This window comes from Excalfactoria chinensis, chromosome 3 (assembly GCF_039878825.1).
Source record: "Excalfactoria chinensis isolate bCotChi1 chromosome 3, bCotChi1.hap2, whole genome shotgun sequence".
Taxonomy (NCBI): domain Eukaryota; kingdom Metazoa; phylum Chordata; class Aves; order Galliformes; family Phasianidae; genus Excalfactoria; species Excalfactoria chinensis.
Window position 1 is genome coordinate 71,471,599 of NC_092827.1, and position 20,614 is coordinate 71,492,212.

Genomic DNA, 20,614 nt, shown 5'->3' on the forward strand with positions numbered 1-20,614 from the left:
CAACCCCATCTGGCAGGCTGTAAAGTCTTGGCTCTGTTCTTGAGAACTGGAAGTGAGCTTCAGGTCTATCAAGGGGCTCAATCAGTGGCAATGAACCTGGCTTTTAATGTGGAATCAACAGCTTTCTCACCTTTCTGACATAAATGGAGTTGGGCAGATAGCCCAATTAAGAACCTTACTATGCTGTTATACGCAGAAAGTGAAGTCAAGTTCTTGCAGTATTTGCAGAAATAAACACTGCCAGCCAAGCCCACCCTTCAACAAATCATGAGCGACCTCATAAAGGTCCTTTGCAGCCTCATGCAGGACATGATGTAAGTGTTGAGTGGTCTGTGCAGCCCCTGCTGGCTCCCCTCCTGCCTGCTCTGGAAACTGCACACACCCACAGGGCACACTGCCCACCTCCCTCTCGAGGGTCTGCCCTACTGCACTGCCCTTCAGGTTCCAGCATCAGTACTTGCTATGGCTTCTTCAGACCTGCCCAGAGTATGCTGCTGCTGACAGTTGTGTGTCATAGAAACGCTACAGTCAAATGCAAAATAGGCAACATGTGGAAAACAGGAGACAGGGACAGACACAAATATGACTGTAGAGGGGAGCCTTAAGGGCATTGGCCACCTCCATTTAAATTACATTCATGTTTCTCTAAACTAAGGCCAGATTGCTAATTATGATAGAACCCACCTGCCCTCATGTGCTATGAACTATATACAGACAAGCAGCAAATAGCTATGAAACTAGTGCTCTTCAGGAGCAAAAAAATAATGCATCAATGGAAAGAGCTGCGCACAGCAACCACTGAAGGCATCTTAGAAAAAGCTAAAGCAGTTAAGCACATTTCTACAGGTAGAACTTGATTATTTTTTGCTGATCTAAAATTTGGTAAAATTTGGCCTTTTTCAACTCAAGATATTTTGTGATTCAGAACTGTATGAAAGGAACGACATATTTTTATACATAGCAGAAGTATCCAGGGGTATTTCTCGTACAGTGATGCTTGGAGGATGCGTGTGTGGCATTAGATGTTTTGTGCACTGAAATTCATCTTACAGTACAACCTATTTCTCAGTCACCCTTTAGAAACCTCTTGGGAGTTTTCCAAAGAAACTGTCCTTCTCTTCCTTCTCCACTCTATAGCACATACATCACAAAGCACTGCTCTGAAAGTGCTTTATCTCCTGATTAAGTCTTTTGGTTTTATCCCTGCAGTTTCTGTAAGGACTTTCTTAACAGGGGAAAACAGCAGTGCAACTTGATGCTGAAGGTTGTGTTTTGTCCTATTATTTCACTTGGCTCTCCAAATTTACTGTGCCATACAGAACTCTCCCCCATCCCAGCCAAAAAAAAACCAACAGAAAACCCACAATCCAATTTGAAGAGGAGGAGGATGCAGTCTGACACTGAGTGCGGATGGTTGTTTTTGTAATGTTATCATGAAGCCACCACCACTTGTAAGCAGTCAGCAGGCAAAAAACAATAGAAAGCCCATCTAAATTCACAAGACTTGCTGCCTGCGATACTTGAAAGAGAAGATTAATAACCCCCTTTTGTTCATTAGTTCTATCCACACAAACTTAAGTGATTTTAAAATCCAAACAGCTTGGAAAGCTCCTGTTGATCCTCACTGCACCAAGGCCCAATCTGAGGTTACCTTTGCTTTGCAGCAGCAAATGACAATTTGCACTCTATAAAGCATCGTATGCATTTTGTGGCTGTATGTGTACAGCTCTAGGATGTCAGCTGTGGCATGGAAAGTACTGACAGCTGAATCTCTGGTCTTAGCAGGCACAGAAAAAATATGATTTCTGGCCAATTGAAATTCAGGTTCATCAGTGAGATGTTTTTCCTTTTCTTTTTGTTTTGACCAAAGCCCAGAGATAGATGGTTGTTTTCTAAACTACTCTGATGTTGTCCTCCAGCTGTCCTGATGAGTGTTAGGAGTACTTGCAGCCTGCACGATATGCTCATTTTGCATAACCTTTGCTCAGGCTTTTTCTGAAGAAAACTGTCCTGTTCCCAGAGCAGTCTCTATGCAGGCATATATTACAAAAACAAGTGATACGCTTATTATTATTACAATACCATTTTGTGCAGCAAAACTCCTGATTCTAATTACTTTTGTATTTCCCTTTCAATACCACTACTAATATCTATGGTTATTAACACTTGGGCTTTCCAAGAGACTTGGTGAAATTAAGAAAAACAGGCCTTAATATTTTTCCCCCCGGTGTTATTTCTGTATAATTCCACTGAGCCAACTGTGTTGAATCACAACCCCCCCAGTGCTCTATTTTACACAGTACTCACTTAAAAATAAATAAATAAATAGATAAGGACTTAAAGGACTCAAAAGCAAGGGCAGTTTCAGACCTCGTTCCACACTTTAGTTCAACGTCCTTTCAATTAAACGGGCTTCACATTTGAAGAACTGGGAGATGAGATACAAAGTTTGACCTCGCAAGGAGCCGAGGGCTGCGCACCCAACCTGACAAGTTACTTCCACAGAGCATGTAGATTTGGAGCCCGAGAACCAAGCACTTTCCAGGGATTACCTGGTAGCCTAGAGCAAAAACAGAGCATCCTCAGCGTGCTTTCTTTCCTCTGATGCAGCTTTTGAGTATTAAAGAGCCAGAATCCATGTAGTAATTAATTAATAAGTGAATACACTTACACAAACATTATCTCTGCCTTCCCTGTTTACATTGGTGTTACCTAGGAGAATACTACAGAATTTATTTATTGAAAGCTTGCAGTGGTATCCTTCATTGCAAAAATTACGTACCCGTCTCTAATCAACACCTGATAGCTCAAATATTAGCTCTTCAAACAGCAGCTCACTGGAAGCAGCTGTGGTTATCTCAGCTGCTTATGTCAGTCATCAAAGCAAAGTTTCTGTGTTTGCTTCATTTTTAATTGCTGTTCCCTGCAGTCCAAAGAATAGGTTCCATTCAGAGCTTCTTATCACACCAAGGTGACTCCACCAACAGATTAAACAATTTATTTGGACATCTAATTCCCAGCTTATTATTTTGAAAACTCTTTGAAAATTGTCTTTGATGATAAATCCTACTTGCTTTGACACCTGATAGAAGGGTATGCCTTGTTTCTATTACCCAATGACGGAGCTTTACCAGGCTCCTGTGATTTGGCTCTGGGTTCAGCAGGCCAGTTTAAACAGGTTTATAATGATGCTCTTCACCTGCAACTGACCTTCTTCCCATGTCACTTTATTATTATTTTTGCTAGACCTCTGACTCAACCCATTAGACAACATACAATCTAATGTCAGTGAAAGCTGGAAGGGCCAACATTTAATCCTTAGCCACTACATTACCAACTGGAGTCAGCTGTCAGACACAAAACTGATCCAGCCAAGAGTCTGTAGCACTTTTCACGTACCACACAAGACAGGAAGACTACCACAGAGAAGCCAGTGAAGCAAAATATTAGCTAAGCTTTTAGGCTGGCAAGAGAGCCTGAACATGGTAAGACTTCCCCTTGCTTCCACACTGTGAAGTTCTCACAGCTGTTCAACATCCTTGAGTAGTGCTCCTGCCAAACAGGTGTCCTTGCCTTCCTGAGGGCTTCTAACAAATGACTATTTGCATTCAGTTTCTGAAATGGAAACTACTGTTTCCATTATGAGTAGAATGGAACTCTATCCAAGTAACAGATTCTGGGATCCCAAAGCCTGTGTGTTTTCATAAGCTATACTTTTGACATAGCCTGCCCACTTCTAGTGAGGTCAGGTCCATTTCTTTGTGCCTGCCCCTTCTCCCCATGTTTTACGAGCTGGCAAATAACACCTTCAGTGATACAGGTGCCCCTTACAGGGAATACAGTAGCTTTCAGGTTTAGAGGCTTGAACCCAGGTATGCTTAAAGCTTTAAGTTCAGGAGAGCCACTACAAAAAGCTCTTCTGCTTAAGGAAGGGATGTATGTATGTATGTATGTGTGTGTGCATAATTCAAACACTGTCAACATTTCTTTCAGTCCAGCATCTTCTACATGGACCATCCTGCAAATCAATTCTGTACTGAATAGAACCATTATGATTCAATAATTTCTATGTAACAAATAGTCAAACTGTTATATTCATTATCCTAAGCTGAGGCTTCTGAAGGCTAACTGCATGCTGCAACAGATTTTGACATAACCTGGTATTCTGATTATGCACAAACTGAACATTTACAACTTTCTGACACGTTCCTCATATATTAGAAGGCCAGCTTGAGCTGCACTTCAGCTTGAGTCTCCTGTCAAGAGATTCTTCTAATTCATTGTCAGGAAGCTTGTACATTCAATGTATCAGCGTGTCACTACATGACAGTCTTGACATTTTCCAGAGATGCTGACATACCTCTGTACGGTACAGCACAAACACCCACACTTGAGGCAAGGCTCACTGAAGTCCCTCAGCAGAAGAGCTGTGCAGGTGCCTGTAGGTGAAGGAGATGACTGGCTTGCCTAGAGACCAGACTAGCAGAATTCAATAGAAAGAACAGATTCCTGAACACTGACCCCTATTCTAGCACTGATGCAACCCTGCTACTCCAGGTACTTCACTGTTTGTAGGTATGAGTCTACTGCTGCATGAGCAGACTTGAGTTTTGTTATCTCATTGTAAAACTGAATGAGTGGCTGTGCAAGCAACACTCCATTGCAACAACTCCATTCTAGCTTTGAGCCCAGAATCCAGAATTATTCCTAGGACCTTTTCCCAGAGAGTCTTCCCCCAAATTAAAACTGACATTGAACCTAGTACTTAAAAAGCTTCTTTATTTTATTCTTAAGCAACACCTTAAAAAGCAGTTACATCACAAGATCGGCATTGCAAAAAGAAGTGGAGGTGTAGTTCCAAAACAAAAACAAAAGAAAAACCCCACAGTGCCTCCCAAGTATAAAAATATACATCTAAATTATCATCCATGGAAAAGTGTACCACCATCTCTGCCTTGAGCTGGTCCTGCCAGCTTTTGGGTCATAACTCCGCAGTACAGAGCTCAAGAGCTCATACTGGAGGGAGCATCTCCGAGTCTCATGTCACAGGCATGATTCATAGCACAGTGGCTTAGCTGCAGCATATAGACCCCAGCATTAGGTTTTATGGTGGCATTCCATAGTTTTCCCTAAGGTGAGTGAGCAGCATCCGAACATCTCCTGGGAAGCATATGTCATGTACACAAAGCCATCTTCATCCTTGTAGTCCCTGTACACCTCTGCCATGGTCAAAGACATACTGGCTAAGCTCTTGTTGTTCACCAGCAGGTAGAAAGCTTGCGTAGCAGTCAGAGCCATCCTGCTTCTGATTGAAGAGGGAAAAGGAAATAAAGGACCAAGCATTAGCAAAATTAAGAAGGTTTCAACCTTAGTCTATAAAATACATTAAGCAGAATAGTTGCAACAGTTCTTGTACATAGTTTACGCACAAAGACATTGCTTAGTTTGATATCTCCATCAGAAAGTTAACTGTACTCAGAAACAGGAGGCTTGCTCCAGGGAAAGGCTTAAGCTGCAGGACCATAGCTGCTACTGAGCCTGAGCTTGGGGCTGCCCATTCCCAAGAAGTACAGCTATAATAGGGAATTTCAGCACAGCCTGTTAAACATAAGGCCTGCCCGCCTTCAGAACAGTCTCACCTGGAGACTTTACACATGAAGACTGGCTGACAAAAGTATCTTCTACTTAATACTTTCCAGTTAATAACTGGAAAGATGGCTTCTACACACTTTTTGTCACTGAAAGCCTTACAGTTCCCCAGCACTCCTGCACAGAATGCCCCCCTATAGGAGACTTCTTTGCCAGTGTATTTGAAAAGAACACCTGGGATGGAGATACCACAGGTTTGGGCAACCTGTAGGCGCAACAGGAGCAGCAGGGCGGCAGCAGCCAGATGCAGAGCACAGCCCAGAACCACCTTCAGCAGGCAGAACGGGAGCAGAGCAGAGCAGCAGCCTCGCGCCGCCCTCATCTGGCAGTGAGGGGGAAGAGGGACCTCGGGAGCCCCGAGCTCCTTCCCCGTCAGCTCTCGCAGGGGAAGGCCGCCACAGGTCCCTCTCACGCCCCGTGCCAGGCGCGGGTGGTACCGGGAAGCGGCATTGCGCGGCCCCTACCTGATGATGGTGATGAACTGCGTCATGGTCAGCTCCTCGGGGACGAGAAATTTGGTTTTGTCCAACAGGGGAAGGTATTTCTCCTTCTGGTACCTCTCAACGATTACCTGTTTTTAATTAGAGTCACTTAGAAGCCCCAGCGACGTTCTGTTCCCCTCCTTCCAAAATACTCAAGGCAGAAGCCGGGAGCCTCCGCCCGCGGAGCAACGAATTACCGGGATCTTTGTGGGGAACTTGGCCCTGATGCCGGCCACCTCCTCCCGCCGGGTGGCTGCGCGGGAGAGAGCACAACCGTTACGCGCGTGCCGCCCGCCGCCCCGTCCCGCCGCCCCGTCCCATCGCCATACCCAGACTCTTGCGCAGCTTGAAGGGCCGCACCGCCTGCATCCCGGGACCCGCCTGCATCCCGCCGCCTGAGGACACCGCCACCCCGCGCCGCGCCTCTTATGGGCCGGCCCGGCGCCGCCCCGCGGAATAGAGGTGCGGCCGCGGCCGGCCCCGGCCCTCCCGTGGCGGCCCGCCCCTCACGGCGTGCGGCCCGCTCCCAGGGGCGGCGTGTGGCGGGCGGGCTGCCTGCTTCGCATTGGGTTGTTGCCTTGGAAGTATCCATTCCAGCATCCATCCCAGAGGTGCCCAGCCTTGCGGAGTGAAGAGGAATTCCCTCTGGCTGCGCGTACATGCTTTGTACCAAAAGGAATGCCTCCAATTTATTTCCACAGAAACTGCAGCGTATTCAAAGAGTGCACTAACACTGCTTCCTGGGGCATGTTCTCAGCTATGAAACACTATTCTTCAACGTAGTCACACCACTAGCTGCGTTTTCACCGATGGTGAATAAGAACCTGCATGTTGCGCTCGTAAAAATCTGCCCCTGTGGAGGTGACCCACTGTTAGCACTGCTGAAATGCACCACCACCTCCTCACTGCGCTCACATCCACTCTTCAGTCTCCATCAGCATTCAGCAAGCATCAATGAATGTCGGCGGGTGCCATTTTCCACATACTGGAAGAGTTCATTTCTACCTTTTTGCATCCAAAATGCATGAAATTATTTGCATAACTCGAGTTATCACCGCACTGCATGCTCCCTGTGCCCTGGTTTCAGCCCAGACAGTGCTAACTGTATATCGATGTTTGCTTGTTGCTGAGAGATGGGTGCACATCCAGGGCCAGACCGGGCTGCTCAGTGGGCATGTGCTGCCGTCACGATGGCACAGGGTGGCCACAGCATGGTCTGGGTTGGGCACGTGGCCCATGGGCTGCAGATTGGACATGCCCGATCTATTCCATCTGTCATGCCAAAGGCAACTGGGAGCTGCTGAAATCTGTGAGTGAAGGTCTGCAGGTGGTGGTCTCAGCTGCTGTTCTGAGACAAAATCAATGACTGTCACTGTGCATACTCTTACTGTCAGTCTTGCAGTGTGTTCTGCAAGACTCAATTCTCTGCTCTTGAAGTTTTCCGATTGAAGGAGAACCTCAGCTCTCATTTAAAAAGTAGAATTAGGTTTGTAGCTTCAAAGTCTTTGTTAGAAGTGTTGTGTAATACTGAACATGCCCTAGTGAAACAGTGACCAGCAGGTCACTATGAGAAGGAGCATCTTTACTGAAATGCATGTGCAGTTGTCCTGATTTCCAGCTGCCTTCCAGAGTGTACCACACAGGGCTGAGGTCAGGAGCACTGCTGAGCTGTCAACTCCTCACCTGGAAGTGCAGGTTTCCATCACATCACAGCTCCCCAGATGGCACAACGAACTGAAGTATGTAGAGAGGACAGGGTGTGTTGCTCTGAGGAGCTGCTGAGCCTCAGACTTGGGAGGGGAGCTGTGTTGACAGCACCCAAACCTACCACAGCTCCCCAAGGGGCCCATCCCCAAAGTAGGCCTCCCCAACTGAGCAACAGAGCTCCTGGGCTCCAATCAGAGATGCATGTGGAGCACCTGGGCTTGGTTCCATACAACCACCAAGTGCCTTGTTTCCAGAGGGATGATAGCCTTCACAGGCAGCTGTTTGACAGAAAACTGAGCACCTGACAAGAGAGAGAACTGAAGAACAGACTTTCTAATGAGATTCTCGGTTGTGTCTCTAATTTCTACTGCAGCTAAAAGTGAGCACAGTTAGCAGGTGCCCTGCATTACATCAACTGGAGACAGAGAGCATGGGAGGTCATCTGTGCGTCTGCATAGCACCTGTGCTTACACTAGCATCAAATTATCCAGATTCAGACTTGAATGTGGAATGTGATCTTTTTTCTCTCCTTTCCCTTGGAAGTTTTTCTCACTTGCACACAATTATTGAACTAGTGAAGCACTTCTGCACAGTGAATGGAGTTCTCAGAGCGCCGCACTGAAGCACAAGGAAGAAAGGTAACTGTTATTCTTTCTTTGCCTGCTTGCATGCCTGAAGACTGCACTGATGGGAGTCCTGTAAGTTCATGGACCTTAATGAAAAAGGTTGGCCTTTATAATCTAATCCTGTGTCACTGCCATATTTATAGCCTTTTCCAGGTTGTAGCTGTATAATTGAATGTTGATCTATCCATTGTCTCTAATGAATTGATCCCAACCTCACTGACCTACTTATTAATGGAGTCTGGTTCAGAAGAAGTTAGCTTAAATTATGCAAAGAAGGAGCGTGTTCTTTGCCTTGTTTCATTCTAGCTAAAGACATTAAAAACCTCTGTCAAAGTATTAAGGTGCTTCAGGCAGGGAATTGTTTCCCCTGCATAAGAGCGTACAGGGGGTCCGTAGTTTTTGTTTCGGTGGTCACAAAGGATCTCCCGTGATAGACAGAACTGCAGTAGCCTGAGGTGAGCTAGTAGAAACTTCCCAGGAAAGGAGAAAGTTTGGTTTGTCCTGAAAGTGTTGCTGAGCTCTGCAGTGGTACTGCTGGAGGGGAGCAGCGAGTCAGTCAATGACTAAGCAAGTGCCTGCAGGCTTTGCTTCCTGTCCAAGTGAGATGACTTTCTGCCATGGACTCTCTAGTCTTTGTGAGTTACCTGTCCAAAAATGTAACTGTTTTGCCTGCCAGATTGTGTTATACTTTCAGGAGATTCACTACTTTCCTTGATTCTTGAACTTTCTCATCCTGATGTTTTGGTGTATCTTGTTGTCTTCATTGTGTTTCAGAGATTCAGGATGAGGGTGATGAATGGGCTCTAATGTAAATCCTTGCTTTTAGACTGCTGTTCTACTCGTGCTGGTGTTGCTCTGAGAAAGATCTTTATCTGCATTAGAGAAAAGCCTGATGAATTAGAGAAAGCACATTTCCCCAAACTGTTCTTAACTGTAGAACTGCTTTAGTTGGAAGGGACCCTTAAAAAGCCATCTAGTCCAACTCCCCTGCAATGAACAGGAACATCTACAGCTACTTCAGGTTGCTCAGAACCCCATCCAGCCTGGCCTTGGATGTCTCCATGCATAGGGCATCCACCATATCTCTGGGCAACTTGTTCCAAAAAGCAGATCAGAAAAAGAGAAGCCTGCTCTGAAGAACTTGAAATCTGAATTTCCCAAACAAGATAAAATGAGGCAGAAAGAATTTCAGCAGCTGCAAAAACCTGAGGTGCAAAAAATGTGTACAATAGTTTGAACACAGTTTCAAGGGGAAGACTACAGTACAGCAGACAACTGCTTCTATAGTCTTGGAGCACACAAAGATTAAGATCATCACAGCACGGGACCAATCTGCTTCTTTGGAAATTCAACAAAAAGAAAGGGGGAAATAAAATAGATCAAGCAGGCAACCACTGAGCCTTTGTGTGACTGCATGAAAAACTCTAAAAAGCTATAACATCTCTGGCCAGATCCCCCCAGGCAGTTGAATTCTGCATGTTAAAAATCACATTTCCTAAGCTTTCCAATAGCTCCTGCAATAAGAATAAAGAAATATAAAGTCACAGACTGCTTGAGCAGGTACAAACTGCTTCAGACAGTGCTCAGCCCTTGCACATCACAAAGGCAGGCTTGCAATCACATATCAGCCTGTCAAGTGTGGTTGTGCATGTGCGTCCAATTGCAATGCAATGGATCTGTAACTTAGTCTCGCCCTGGTGGGAAGTGCCAAATACGTCTCCCAATGGGGGATTCTCTTTGGGCTTTGTGAATGCTCCTCCTTTCCTGCCCTGAAGCAGAAGTTCCAAATTATATTTCTGTAGCGTGTATGAGAGTTTGGATGACGTTAGCTGTGATCCACTGTGGTTATGGGTTGGTTATTCTAAGCTCTGTAGCAACAACACATATAAGTGTAAAAGATGCTGAGGCTTCTGCATCACTTTATTGGAATCTCCTCCTCCCTTCTGCAAGTGCTTTTGTATCCTCAGATGTGTTGTAAGGCACAAAACACAAGCAGGCATCTGCAGGAACTGCAGCACTGCTTTCAGGTGCATATAAGATCTGCTGTGGAGCTGAAGACTGAGAGCTGCCTGTGCTGATCAGAGGACTGGGATGCTCTGCTGCCAGCCTGAGCAGCATATGCAAATGCCAAGAGGCTCTGGCCAGTATTTGCCAGCTGCTGAGAACATTCAGCTGAAGTCCCTGTCTGCAACCACGTGGCATTCCTGCTTTGGAAGCCTCTGCAGTGCACTCTGTGCCTGGGTACAAGCCCAGGGTTCAGAGTCAGTTGAGAGAAAAACTCAATAAATGGAAAAACATGGATTGATTTAGAAGGTATTTGTGCTCCTCTGGAAATGATTCACTCCATGTTACGTGGCAAAAGGCATCCTGGTACCCCATAAAGTGAGATTAGCATTGCTTTGTCAGTCAGCATGTAAGTGTTAATCCCAGTGCAGCACAGCTTGGATGACAAACGAAGCATTGCCCTGGTTATAAATTCTGTCCAGCATTAATGGTCCTGAATACAAGTTGATATATCAAGTGAGAGGCTGAGGAGTTATGTGCAGAAGGCTCAGAACGGGTAAATGTAGGCTAAGAGCTTAAATGCAAATTATGCAGCATTATAAGGACAGAGATTTATTAATTTAAGCAGCCTAGCTGAACAGGAAGAAACATTGCAGTGTGATGTTCAAGGGAAAAATGTGAGCTGGTAAAACCATGGCTTATTTGTTGCCTGTGAAGGTTTGTGTGTAGTTGTATTAAATAAATGTTTTTGTGAAGGCTGTCTATATGTGAAAATAGAATATTTGAGTCAAGAGAGGTTTGGAAAGCCCTGAAGTGGTCAGGCACAGCCAGCCAGTATAATGGTTTTTAAGAGAGCCTTCCTCAGCATAGCTAGCTACATGCAGGGTATCTTTTGCCTCCTTTCCTTCTGCAGCTCCTCACCTGCCCATTTCTCCTCCTGTGTCACAGAAGCAAACCACCAGTCTACCTGTGTGCCGTGTTTTCTATCTACAGAACAAACAGAACTGAATCAGCCAGATTTCTTGGTCCTCCTTGTGAGGAGGAAATACTCCCCCATGCGGTCAAGGCACTTAGCTTTTCTTTGGAGTACAGTGCTTCAGGCAATGAATTTCCCTTTGAGGAATATCATGACGTGTATTTGCTGCTGCTGTATGGCTAGCAGCAAAGGAGCATACTGAATGATGCTGCTCAGGGGCTCCTGATAACAAGGCTCTCCAGTGGATCAAGACTAGTTAATGGGTGCTGCTGCCAGATCACTGGCTTTTTTGGGAGCTTGAGCCTCTTTTCCTGTTACAAAGAACTGGTGGTACTTCACATGCATAGCAGCAACAGCTGGTGCAAATCTTAACAAAGGGGAAAATGCTAAAAATTTTGCTCTGATTGGAATTTAGTGAGCATCTGTTTGAATAAACCTGACTTTTCTGATGTCTGTTTTGGGCTGGAATTTTGGAATATATTTTGGACCATGATTTCCCTCTTCTGGTAATGAGTCTTCTGTTCAGTGTGGGAGCATATTTGCATTCTTTCTTGCTGGTTTTAGTAATATTACTGTGCACTTCTGCTTTGGTGAGAGAAAACAGCATGCCATAAAATCATAGAATCACAAAGGTTGGAAAAGACCACTAAGGTTATCTAGCGCAACCACTATGCCCACTAACACTGTCAACTCAGTGCCACATAATGTTCCTCGTGTTCTGTAAAAATGAGTTTAAAAAATATGCTTTGCCCATTTAAGATAGAAAACTTCTTCAACCCATTTTGCCTTTGCGTACCATGTTTTAAAGCTTTCCCTCAAGTATGGCTGAGCTGTTTTTAGATGGGATGTCAATGGCTTTGCCTCCAACCTTTTCCTGGCCTCCCTGTGAAGCCTGCCAAGACTGTGTCATATGGTGTCAAAAGTAGCTACTGGGGTTTGGGTTGTAGATGCAGAAACTGGCTTCTATCTCAGCCTTCAGAATGGGTGTTACAGCTGACAGAGATCAGGGGATTTTAACAATATCCTTAGCATGTCCCTGCAAAGCTGGCAGCTTTGTCATAAGTCTGCTGGAATACTGGACAGAAGAGCCAGGAGACTCGCTGTCTTTTTGAGCAGTGATGAAAGAATGGCTCACTGGGAGAGTGATGTACAGCAACTCCAGGAGAGGCCAGGTTCCTTGGGCACATCGCCTTGAGGCGCATGTTGAAGAGGTTGGATCTCTATCAGGAAATTGCTCTGCACCTCGTGAAAATCTGAATTGTTTGAGATGTCCAAATTAAGCTCTCAGAAATGATGGCTCTCAAGATTTGTAGTCCTTTTAAATTGTTTTCAGCAGAAACATCTAAGGTTTATGTCCAAACTACAAAACTACAGGAAAACAAACAAACAAACACCACAAAAACAAAAAATAACAACAAAAAAGACACCTCAAATTATGAAGGAAAGATTTGAGTCCCTGCTTTACAAATTCAACTCTGTCACTTTGTCTTGATCTGATAAGGAGACCCCTTGGATTACTATTTCCAGTACATGCTTGACTGTGTGATCTTAAACAAGTCCTGGAAGAGCAGCCAAGCCCCTGAGCCACGTCAGGTACTTTTCTGCACAACAGAGGTGTTACAGGGCTTGGCTAATGTGCCTATGGCAAGCACAGAATTTGACAGGAATCATGTGAATTTGCTGAATATGAAAATGCTGACACGTGGTTTGACTGATACAAGATTACTGAGAATCCCTGTAGTCTTCTTGCTAGTGTAAATCCTCTCCCCTCACAGGCACACCTGGCTCTGCACTGGTGCTGTGGATGTTTTGTGCTGCTGCCTAGAGGACTCATTGTCTCTGGGGTTCGTTAGCCAGAAGTGTTCACCTTTAGAACCAGCTCTGTTTGCAGCTTGGGATTTTTCCTTCAAACCAAACATCTCCAAGAAGGCTGTGATCAGACTCTAGAAGGAGGCATTGCCTTTTTCTTCCTGAACATTGAGCTGTTCTCCTTACTTATACTCTATCTAGTTCAGTATATCTCTACAAATTTCATCAGGTGCTTCTCCTGCAAATAGCTTTACCTTTATATCAATTTTTGTGAGCAGTATCATGATATATCGAATATTTTATAACTGAAATACACATAGAGAGGTGTATTTGCATGTATCACTGAGAGCTAACTGGGAAATCAAGTTAGCTTTGTAACAGCTGTGGCATACATTTGTATGATCTTAATGTGGACAATCAAATTAGTCAGCCTTGTTCCTTATGTAGCATTAGCTCCATGGAACTGGTAACTGTAACAGCTGAAAAGAAATGTTTATTAACATAACATTTCTTATATTTGAAATTTCAATGTTCCCAGTGTATTGAGTCAAGAAATTCTGTTCTTGTAATTTCTTTAATGAAAAGTGAGCTATAGTATCACATCAGGCAGCGCATGTATGCGTACATACAAATATACATAAATATGTCACCACATATTTTTGTATATATTTACACATGGAGAGGTATATGCCATTTCTTTTCCTCTCTGAAGGCTCATAGTCAGACATGCACTGTGGATTCAGCAAGTTGCTATGGATGTACATGATACATAATGATTAAACAGGTCAGCTGTCTGTGGTCAAATGAAGCATTTCCCCAAATGCTTCTCCAAAATAAAAAGTCTTCCAAGGAGTGATTTATAATTTAGACCTGTAAAACGGTTTCCTGGATAGTATTTGTTTCTTATGTGTAATGTGGTTTGAAATCTGCTTCCTGATCCAGCTCTCAGCAGTTGTCTCTGAAATGGGTTTGGTGATGGATGCTGGCAGGCTGCCTGAAAGTGACTAGATCTAACATCTGCTTCCAGAGCAGTGACTTAGTGTCTAGCATCGTGTTAATGTCACGCAGGAAATGGAATGGGGTAAGAGAGTCACTAATCAAAAATGACTTGAGCTGGACTCCCAGAAGAAGAGCTATGGAGCCAACTGCCTGGTCTGGATCCTCTTCTTCAATCAAGCTTTACAAGTCTTGTCAGAGAAGGTTTTGATCAAGCAGAGCAGCTTTTGGGATTGAGTTCCTGAATAGGAGTAGAATCAAAACTTGCGTGTTGAGAAAACCAAAATGGCGGGATGGGTTGAGGAAATCAAAATGGTGGGATGGATGAAGCTGAGGCAGGTGCTCAGTGATGATGGGACCCTTGGCCTGGGAAGGTGCTGGAGCAAACCTCTGACTGACTGAAAGTCTTTCATCCTGTGTTATCTTCAGTGACCTGAGTCTTGGTGTCCTGAACATGGGAAAGTCCTACTCATCAGGAGGCAGTCAGGTGAAAGCTCCTCCCCTCTTTCATGCCCATCAGAGCCTCCCATGCAGTCTGGTAACTCTCAGTGAAAATATCTTTACCACTGGGCTCCTTGCCACTTTTATGTGGCTCTCCTTTTGTTTCCCAGAACTGAAATGTCAGCTAGCCAGTTGTGGCCTGTCCCAGACTGTCATCTGAGAGCTGCCTATAGAGCTCTGGCACCACGCAGCAGGTCATTACCATGAAATACTTTGTTTTAGTACTTCAAATTATTTCAGGAAAAGTTTGCCTTGTGTTAAGCCTCACAATGGAACTCTGGCTGCTTTTGGAGCATCTTTCCCATGGGATTTTCAACCAAGGTGTCAAATACCTTATTGCAGGGATTAGCAAAATGCTACTTTTTTCTGATTTGGAATACAACTGGTCTCTTGAAATCTAGAGAGCAAAGAAGATGCCGTCATTTCCTATGCTTAGAACTGGGGCTATCCTATGAATATTCTGTATAGAAAACTGATATTTATGAGGCTATTTCTTAAAAACAGAATTGCGTGCTGTGACTCGTGCATATACTTTTAATTTAGGAGCTAGGGCACTTTTTGTCAGATAGTTTTGAATAATGAGCAAGTTCAAGTAGTCTGAAGTGTGTTCATGCATCCAGTAAAGATGTAAGGCTGCATACGGTCAGCTTACCCAATCTCTTTTATTTTTTCTTTGCTTTTAAATTACTAAAATATGTAAGGATGAGCATGAGATGATCAAATTAAGCAATAAGAAATAGGCTGCCTTTTCACAGCATGCCCTGGTGTTCATCAGGTTTCAGATAAAGTGGTTGATTCAGGCATATCAGGTATGGTCCTTGTTTCCTAATTGGGAGCTGGGGAAGGCAGTGGTGTGTGTCCATGCCATAGGCAGCTCTGACTCAGACACACAAGGAGCACATCTGCAGAGCGAGCAGCAGTAGTTTTTCATACGGACTATTTTCACACCATAACTGCACTGTGACAGACTGGAGCAAAAACTTCAGTTAACCTCTGGCTCTGCACAGAAAGCCTTGCACTGTCAAGCAAATAGGGAACTTTTGATTGTTTGGCTCATAGACAGATGGCCATTTAGAGACTGGAAGTTTATTCCCTGTGGTCACTGTGCTTCTACAAAGATAGGAACAATATGCTAATGTGCTCCAGACTGATTTGTGCTCCAAACATGAAACAAGTCATACTTATTTTTTTCCTCCCAGCTGACAATAGGAATTAAGGCTGTAAAAGTTCTTCCTAGCAGGGGATTGTATGACTGTCTGTGAGAGACATAGCATCAAGACATTTTCACTCAGTACACCATGTCAGATGCAAGTTGAAACTGCCCAGGATGAATGCGATGCAGCCTAATGTTCAGGTGTGGTTTATTTAAGATAGTTGCCCAGTGAGATGGTTATCCTGGAGGGCCCTGAAAGGCTCAACAGCACTAGCAATGTTAAGTGAGTGTCTGTGTTCTCTTTCTGAGCACCTCTAGAAGAGTAATGAAAACCTTATGACTTTTCTTAACACAGGAATTCAGGCAAAGGAAGTCATCAATCTGCACAACCTTATTCTTGTATTAAGGGGAACTTTTCTTACCACAGAGCACCTGGGTTGCTAATTAAACAAAACATCCTTTACGTCTCCAAAAATAGTATGGCTGAATATCCACTGACAGAGAATTATATATTTTAATAATGGTTTTAATGGGAGTTTTATTACTTGTGTTTTCTTCTCATTTGCCTTCTCATGCTGAGTGAAATGTTCGCACTGTTCAAAAAGGAGGATCTTGGCATAAGAGTTCCTGGCCTGAGTGCGGGGCAGGACACTAAGGTGTGTAAAGGGGCAGAAAAGATGATTGCATGGCTGCGCAGCATGGGGGAGGGAGCTTTGGGGTGCAGACACGGGAAGATCAGCCACTCTACATGCACTAAAGAGAGGCCAGAAATATATTACTGATATGGGATGTCTTACAGGAGTTCCCATAAGATGAAAGATTTAGCATAGGCTCATTCCCATTTTTGTCGATGTGACTTGCTCCTACTGTGCAACACCTGGTCCAGTATCCACTCGATTTCTCCTTAATGCTGTGAAAACTGGTTCGTTAGGCAGAACTTCCAGATGAAGAGATTAGCTTTAGAGTTTCAGATGGAACAAGCTTTGTTTGGCAGATTCTAGGTTTTAGAGACTGCAATCTGAGCATCTGAGACAATCTGAGACAGCATCTGAGCAGCTTCCTGCAGAGTGAAGGGCTGCAGGGGAAAAAAGATTTCATCTCATTCAAACCAAAACTAAATTTGAGGGGAAAAAGAAAAATATCATGTTTCTGGTTAGCAGAAGCCCACTTTCCTGGCTGTCCTCAGTTCTAACTGGGATCCAGACATCTAAATTTGGGATGTCTGTGATTCTCGACCTCTGTAGTTTCAATAGACAAAAGAGAAGTATTATGACAGCTGATTATAATGAGTGATGTTAATGGGAAATGCAGAAGGGAATTATCTGCATTCAAACTACCAGCCTGTCTCCTAACACTGTTAGGTTTTTTTTATCCTAAATCTCTGAGAAAGTCAGACTAGACTTTAATGGGTGTGTTCTATGGTTCCAGAGGTGAATAATCTGACTGCTGGGTTTGGAAGGGAGTTTACGCCATCAAAGCCCAAATAGGTTTTAAGTCAGCAAAATCAGCGTGGCACTTTCACTGATTTGTACAGTGTGTGGGCCAGATGAAAAGGTCAGAGCTTCTAATGTGACATCAAGTATAACAACAGCCATAGATAGCGTGCTTTCTTCCTGTCTTAACTCTCTTCTTACACGAGAGTAGATTCTATCTTATTACTGGGTAGTTCCTAAGATCTACCCTTCTCCTTCACCAGGCCATTTAGGTCTTGCTTATTACACAGTGTGCAAGTTTCAAATGTTATTTCCATAGAGAATACAGTATAACATTAGTGTGAGTTTCAGGGAACACTCATTCATTCTTCCAAGTACTGATAACGAGAATTAAAGGACTTTCCCATCCACCTCTGAACTTCAGACTGGTTGTCAGCTGCTGCTCTGGGCTTAGTTTAAGTTGAAAACATAATTGAGCCCATGCTTTGTGACTGTTGCTTACAACTCTGTTCTGCTGGGCCTCTTAACTGAACAGTGAGGTGGTGTTTTAAGCAAGTGTCTCCATTAATATTTATCACATGCAAATTTGGGACAAAAAATGTTACATTGGTATCTATATTGGTCATGCAACTTTTAAATTTATAACTGCCTGGCAGCTACTCATTTTCACAATGGATTTTTGTACCTAGGATCACCACATAAGAAAATCCAGGGGAGAGCCGTTCCCCAGTACCCACCCTGTACCATGCAGAATCAGAGGTACATCCTTCTGTCTTGACTCAGTGCTGATGGCCAGCACTCCTGGCCCCCCTAGCTCAGGTGAGTGTGCTGCTTTGAGGTAGGGTGTAGGAGGGTTAAGTGAGCGTCCTCATGGGATTAGGATTCTTTCTATCACCAGTCTGACTACAATGCATAGCAAGTTCCCTTAAAGGGAACTCTCTTTGAACTAGACTTGCTGAAGAGATCTTCATCTGAATACCAACCTGCATCACAAACTGTCTTCTCAGTCCACCTGTCAATGCACACAAATCTGTGAGCAAAGCTGTGGTCCAGAGATGCTCCTTGGCTGTTTCAAAAAGCTCAGCACCTTAAATAGCAGAACTTAGTTATCCTGAATGCCACACCAGAAATTCTTGGAGCAGGAGGACATTGGGAAACAGTGAGGGGGCTAGCTGCTGAGGGAGAGGACAGAAGGCTTCTGCACAGCAGGATTGGGACAGTGGCAGGAGAAGCTGGGGGAGAAGCAGCTTGGCCACAAGCCAGCATGTGATAACTGCTATACCCAGTCTAAGCTGGGAGGAAAAGTTCTGTTAGCTCCAGGTAGCATTGTCCAGGCAGGCAGATGTGCTTGCCACACAGTTTAGATCACGCTGGTCAGATTTCCCACGCTTAAATCTTCAGATGGCAATTTTGACAGAAAGAGAAAATTTAGCTTTTATGGTTTTATGAAGTAACTGGCAGTTTGCATGGAGTAGACAGACATGAAAGCCCTATGAATGGTCACATTTCTGGTTCATGATTCCTACAGCTGCAGGAGCTACAGAAATCAAGTATTCTTCTGGTGAAGCTTTCTAAGGTCAGAAGTGACAATAAAATCAATAAAGATAAATGAACAATGTGTTAAAACAGGTGCAGCAGTGGAGAAAGTAGGCCCATGTGGTCCTGGCTGCCCACAGATAGGTGCTGGGTGCATTCATACTGACAGTCACAGACTCCACTGTAGTTTGAGTACCCAAAGAGCATAAAGCTTGGGTGGTTGTGAATGACTCCCACATGTCATTTGAATGAAGGTACTCTGGAGACTGGCTATTAACACCTGAAACAATTACTACTCTGCTCATGGATTTGACCACATCAGACAGATTAATCACAAGAGGGGTTTCACATGGCATTGCACAGTGAGAGCTTTCACTATAGAAATACCAAAGTCCTGACAGCAGCTTGTGACAGAAGGCAGTAATGATGCTCATTTGCACTTGGAATATTTGCATGCAGTGGTGTTTGTAATGTATCCTGAAGGCAACGTGGCCCTTCAAATCCAAATTCATCCCCTGCAGCCAAGGCCACTTGTTGCCCTTAGGAAAAGCAGTCACAGAGCCAAGGATGCCTAGATACATGTAAAGGGGGAGTTCCTATGTTATGCTGGAGGCAAGCTGTAGAACAGTGAGCTGCTGTGGCATAAAACACCAAAATGTTGGCTCGTGACTCCATGAAGGGGTCAACATCAGCAGCAGTAACTGGGTGGCTAATTAGAGGTAATTCTACATGGCAGAACTTTCTTCATGTGTCATTTTGAACCATCGGTAGCTCCCTGAGTGTGGCTGTCTGGGAAGTAATTCACATGCTTTTAGCCTCAGGGTTACTTGTGGCTGGATTCAGAAACATAGGTACTATGGTATGTCACTAATTTTTGATTTATAAAGTACCAACAATTTGATTTAAGAAATTGTCAAAGTTAATCTAGATTTTATGCACTGTAAATGCTTCATATACAATATACTTTCCTGTAAATATAAATTGTCAACATAAAAAATAAATTAGGAAGCCTTCTTTCACTTTTTTAATTAGCTCTGTTTCAGGAGCAGAGGCTCTGCACTAGGAATAGGTTTGGCAAGCATATTCCCTTAGCGCTTACCTGTTCAAGCACAGCAAATTTCTATTCTTAATTCCTGATTTTTGCTTGCCCTTCTACTGCAATATCATTTTTTATTTATAAAGCCCTCCACTGATGTACACAATATCTTATTTGGAAGCTAACAAGAGATGGCATAGTGGGAAAGGCTCTTTAACTGGACTCCTCTGAGATGCAGAGGGAAGTAATGGAGAGAAAGTGTTGGTCTTTGTTTACTGGAAGCAAAGAAATCCCTGGCGGGCATCCCTGTAAAACTGCTCTGCCACTCTTGAAAGGCAGACAAATAATTCTTAGCACAACACAAATGTTATTTGAATATGTGAAAGGCCTAATACCAAACTCAGTACGTTGTATCTGAGATTCACCTTCACCCGTCGTGTATGTGGTATTTTCCTGTATTACTTTTTTCCCTATGACTTATGAGGCTTTGAACTCACTTTCTGTCTCGAGATGGCAAACTCCAAGCATTTTTATGTACTAAAGCTATTTCAGAATTTTAGTGATAATTTCAAATATCTTTAAAAAAGATAAAAACCAAAAACCCACACAACACCTTGCGGTCTTAAATCACCTTTCCCCACCCAACCCCACTCCACCATCTCTGCTTTTCACAGTCTTCCAATATCTGACACTTGTCCCTTTGGAA

At 44.0% G+C, this 20,614-nt stretch overlaps 1 protein-coding gene across 1 annotated transcript; it reads right to left on the minus strand.

Annotated features, from left to right (window-relative positions):
• Positions 1–4,763: 4,763 nt before the first annotated feature.
• MAP1LC3C (microtubule associated protein 1 light chain 3 gamma) lies at positions 4,764–6,611 on the minus strand. Its single transcript, XM_072332723.1, has 4 exons — positions 6,461–6,611; positions 6,329–6,384; positions 6,114–6,220; positions 4,764–5,305 (listed from the first exon to the last, which is right to left on the minus strand). The coding sequence occupies exons 1-4, from the start codon at positions 6,516–6,518 to the stop codon at positions 5,098–5,100; spliced, it is 429 nt and encodes a 142-aa protein (XP_072188824.1). The 5' UTR covers positions 6,519–6,611; the 3' UTR covers positions 4,764–5,097.
• Between the last annotated feature and the right edge of the window lie 14,003 nt (positions 6,612–20,614).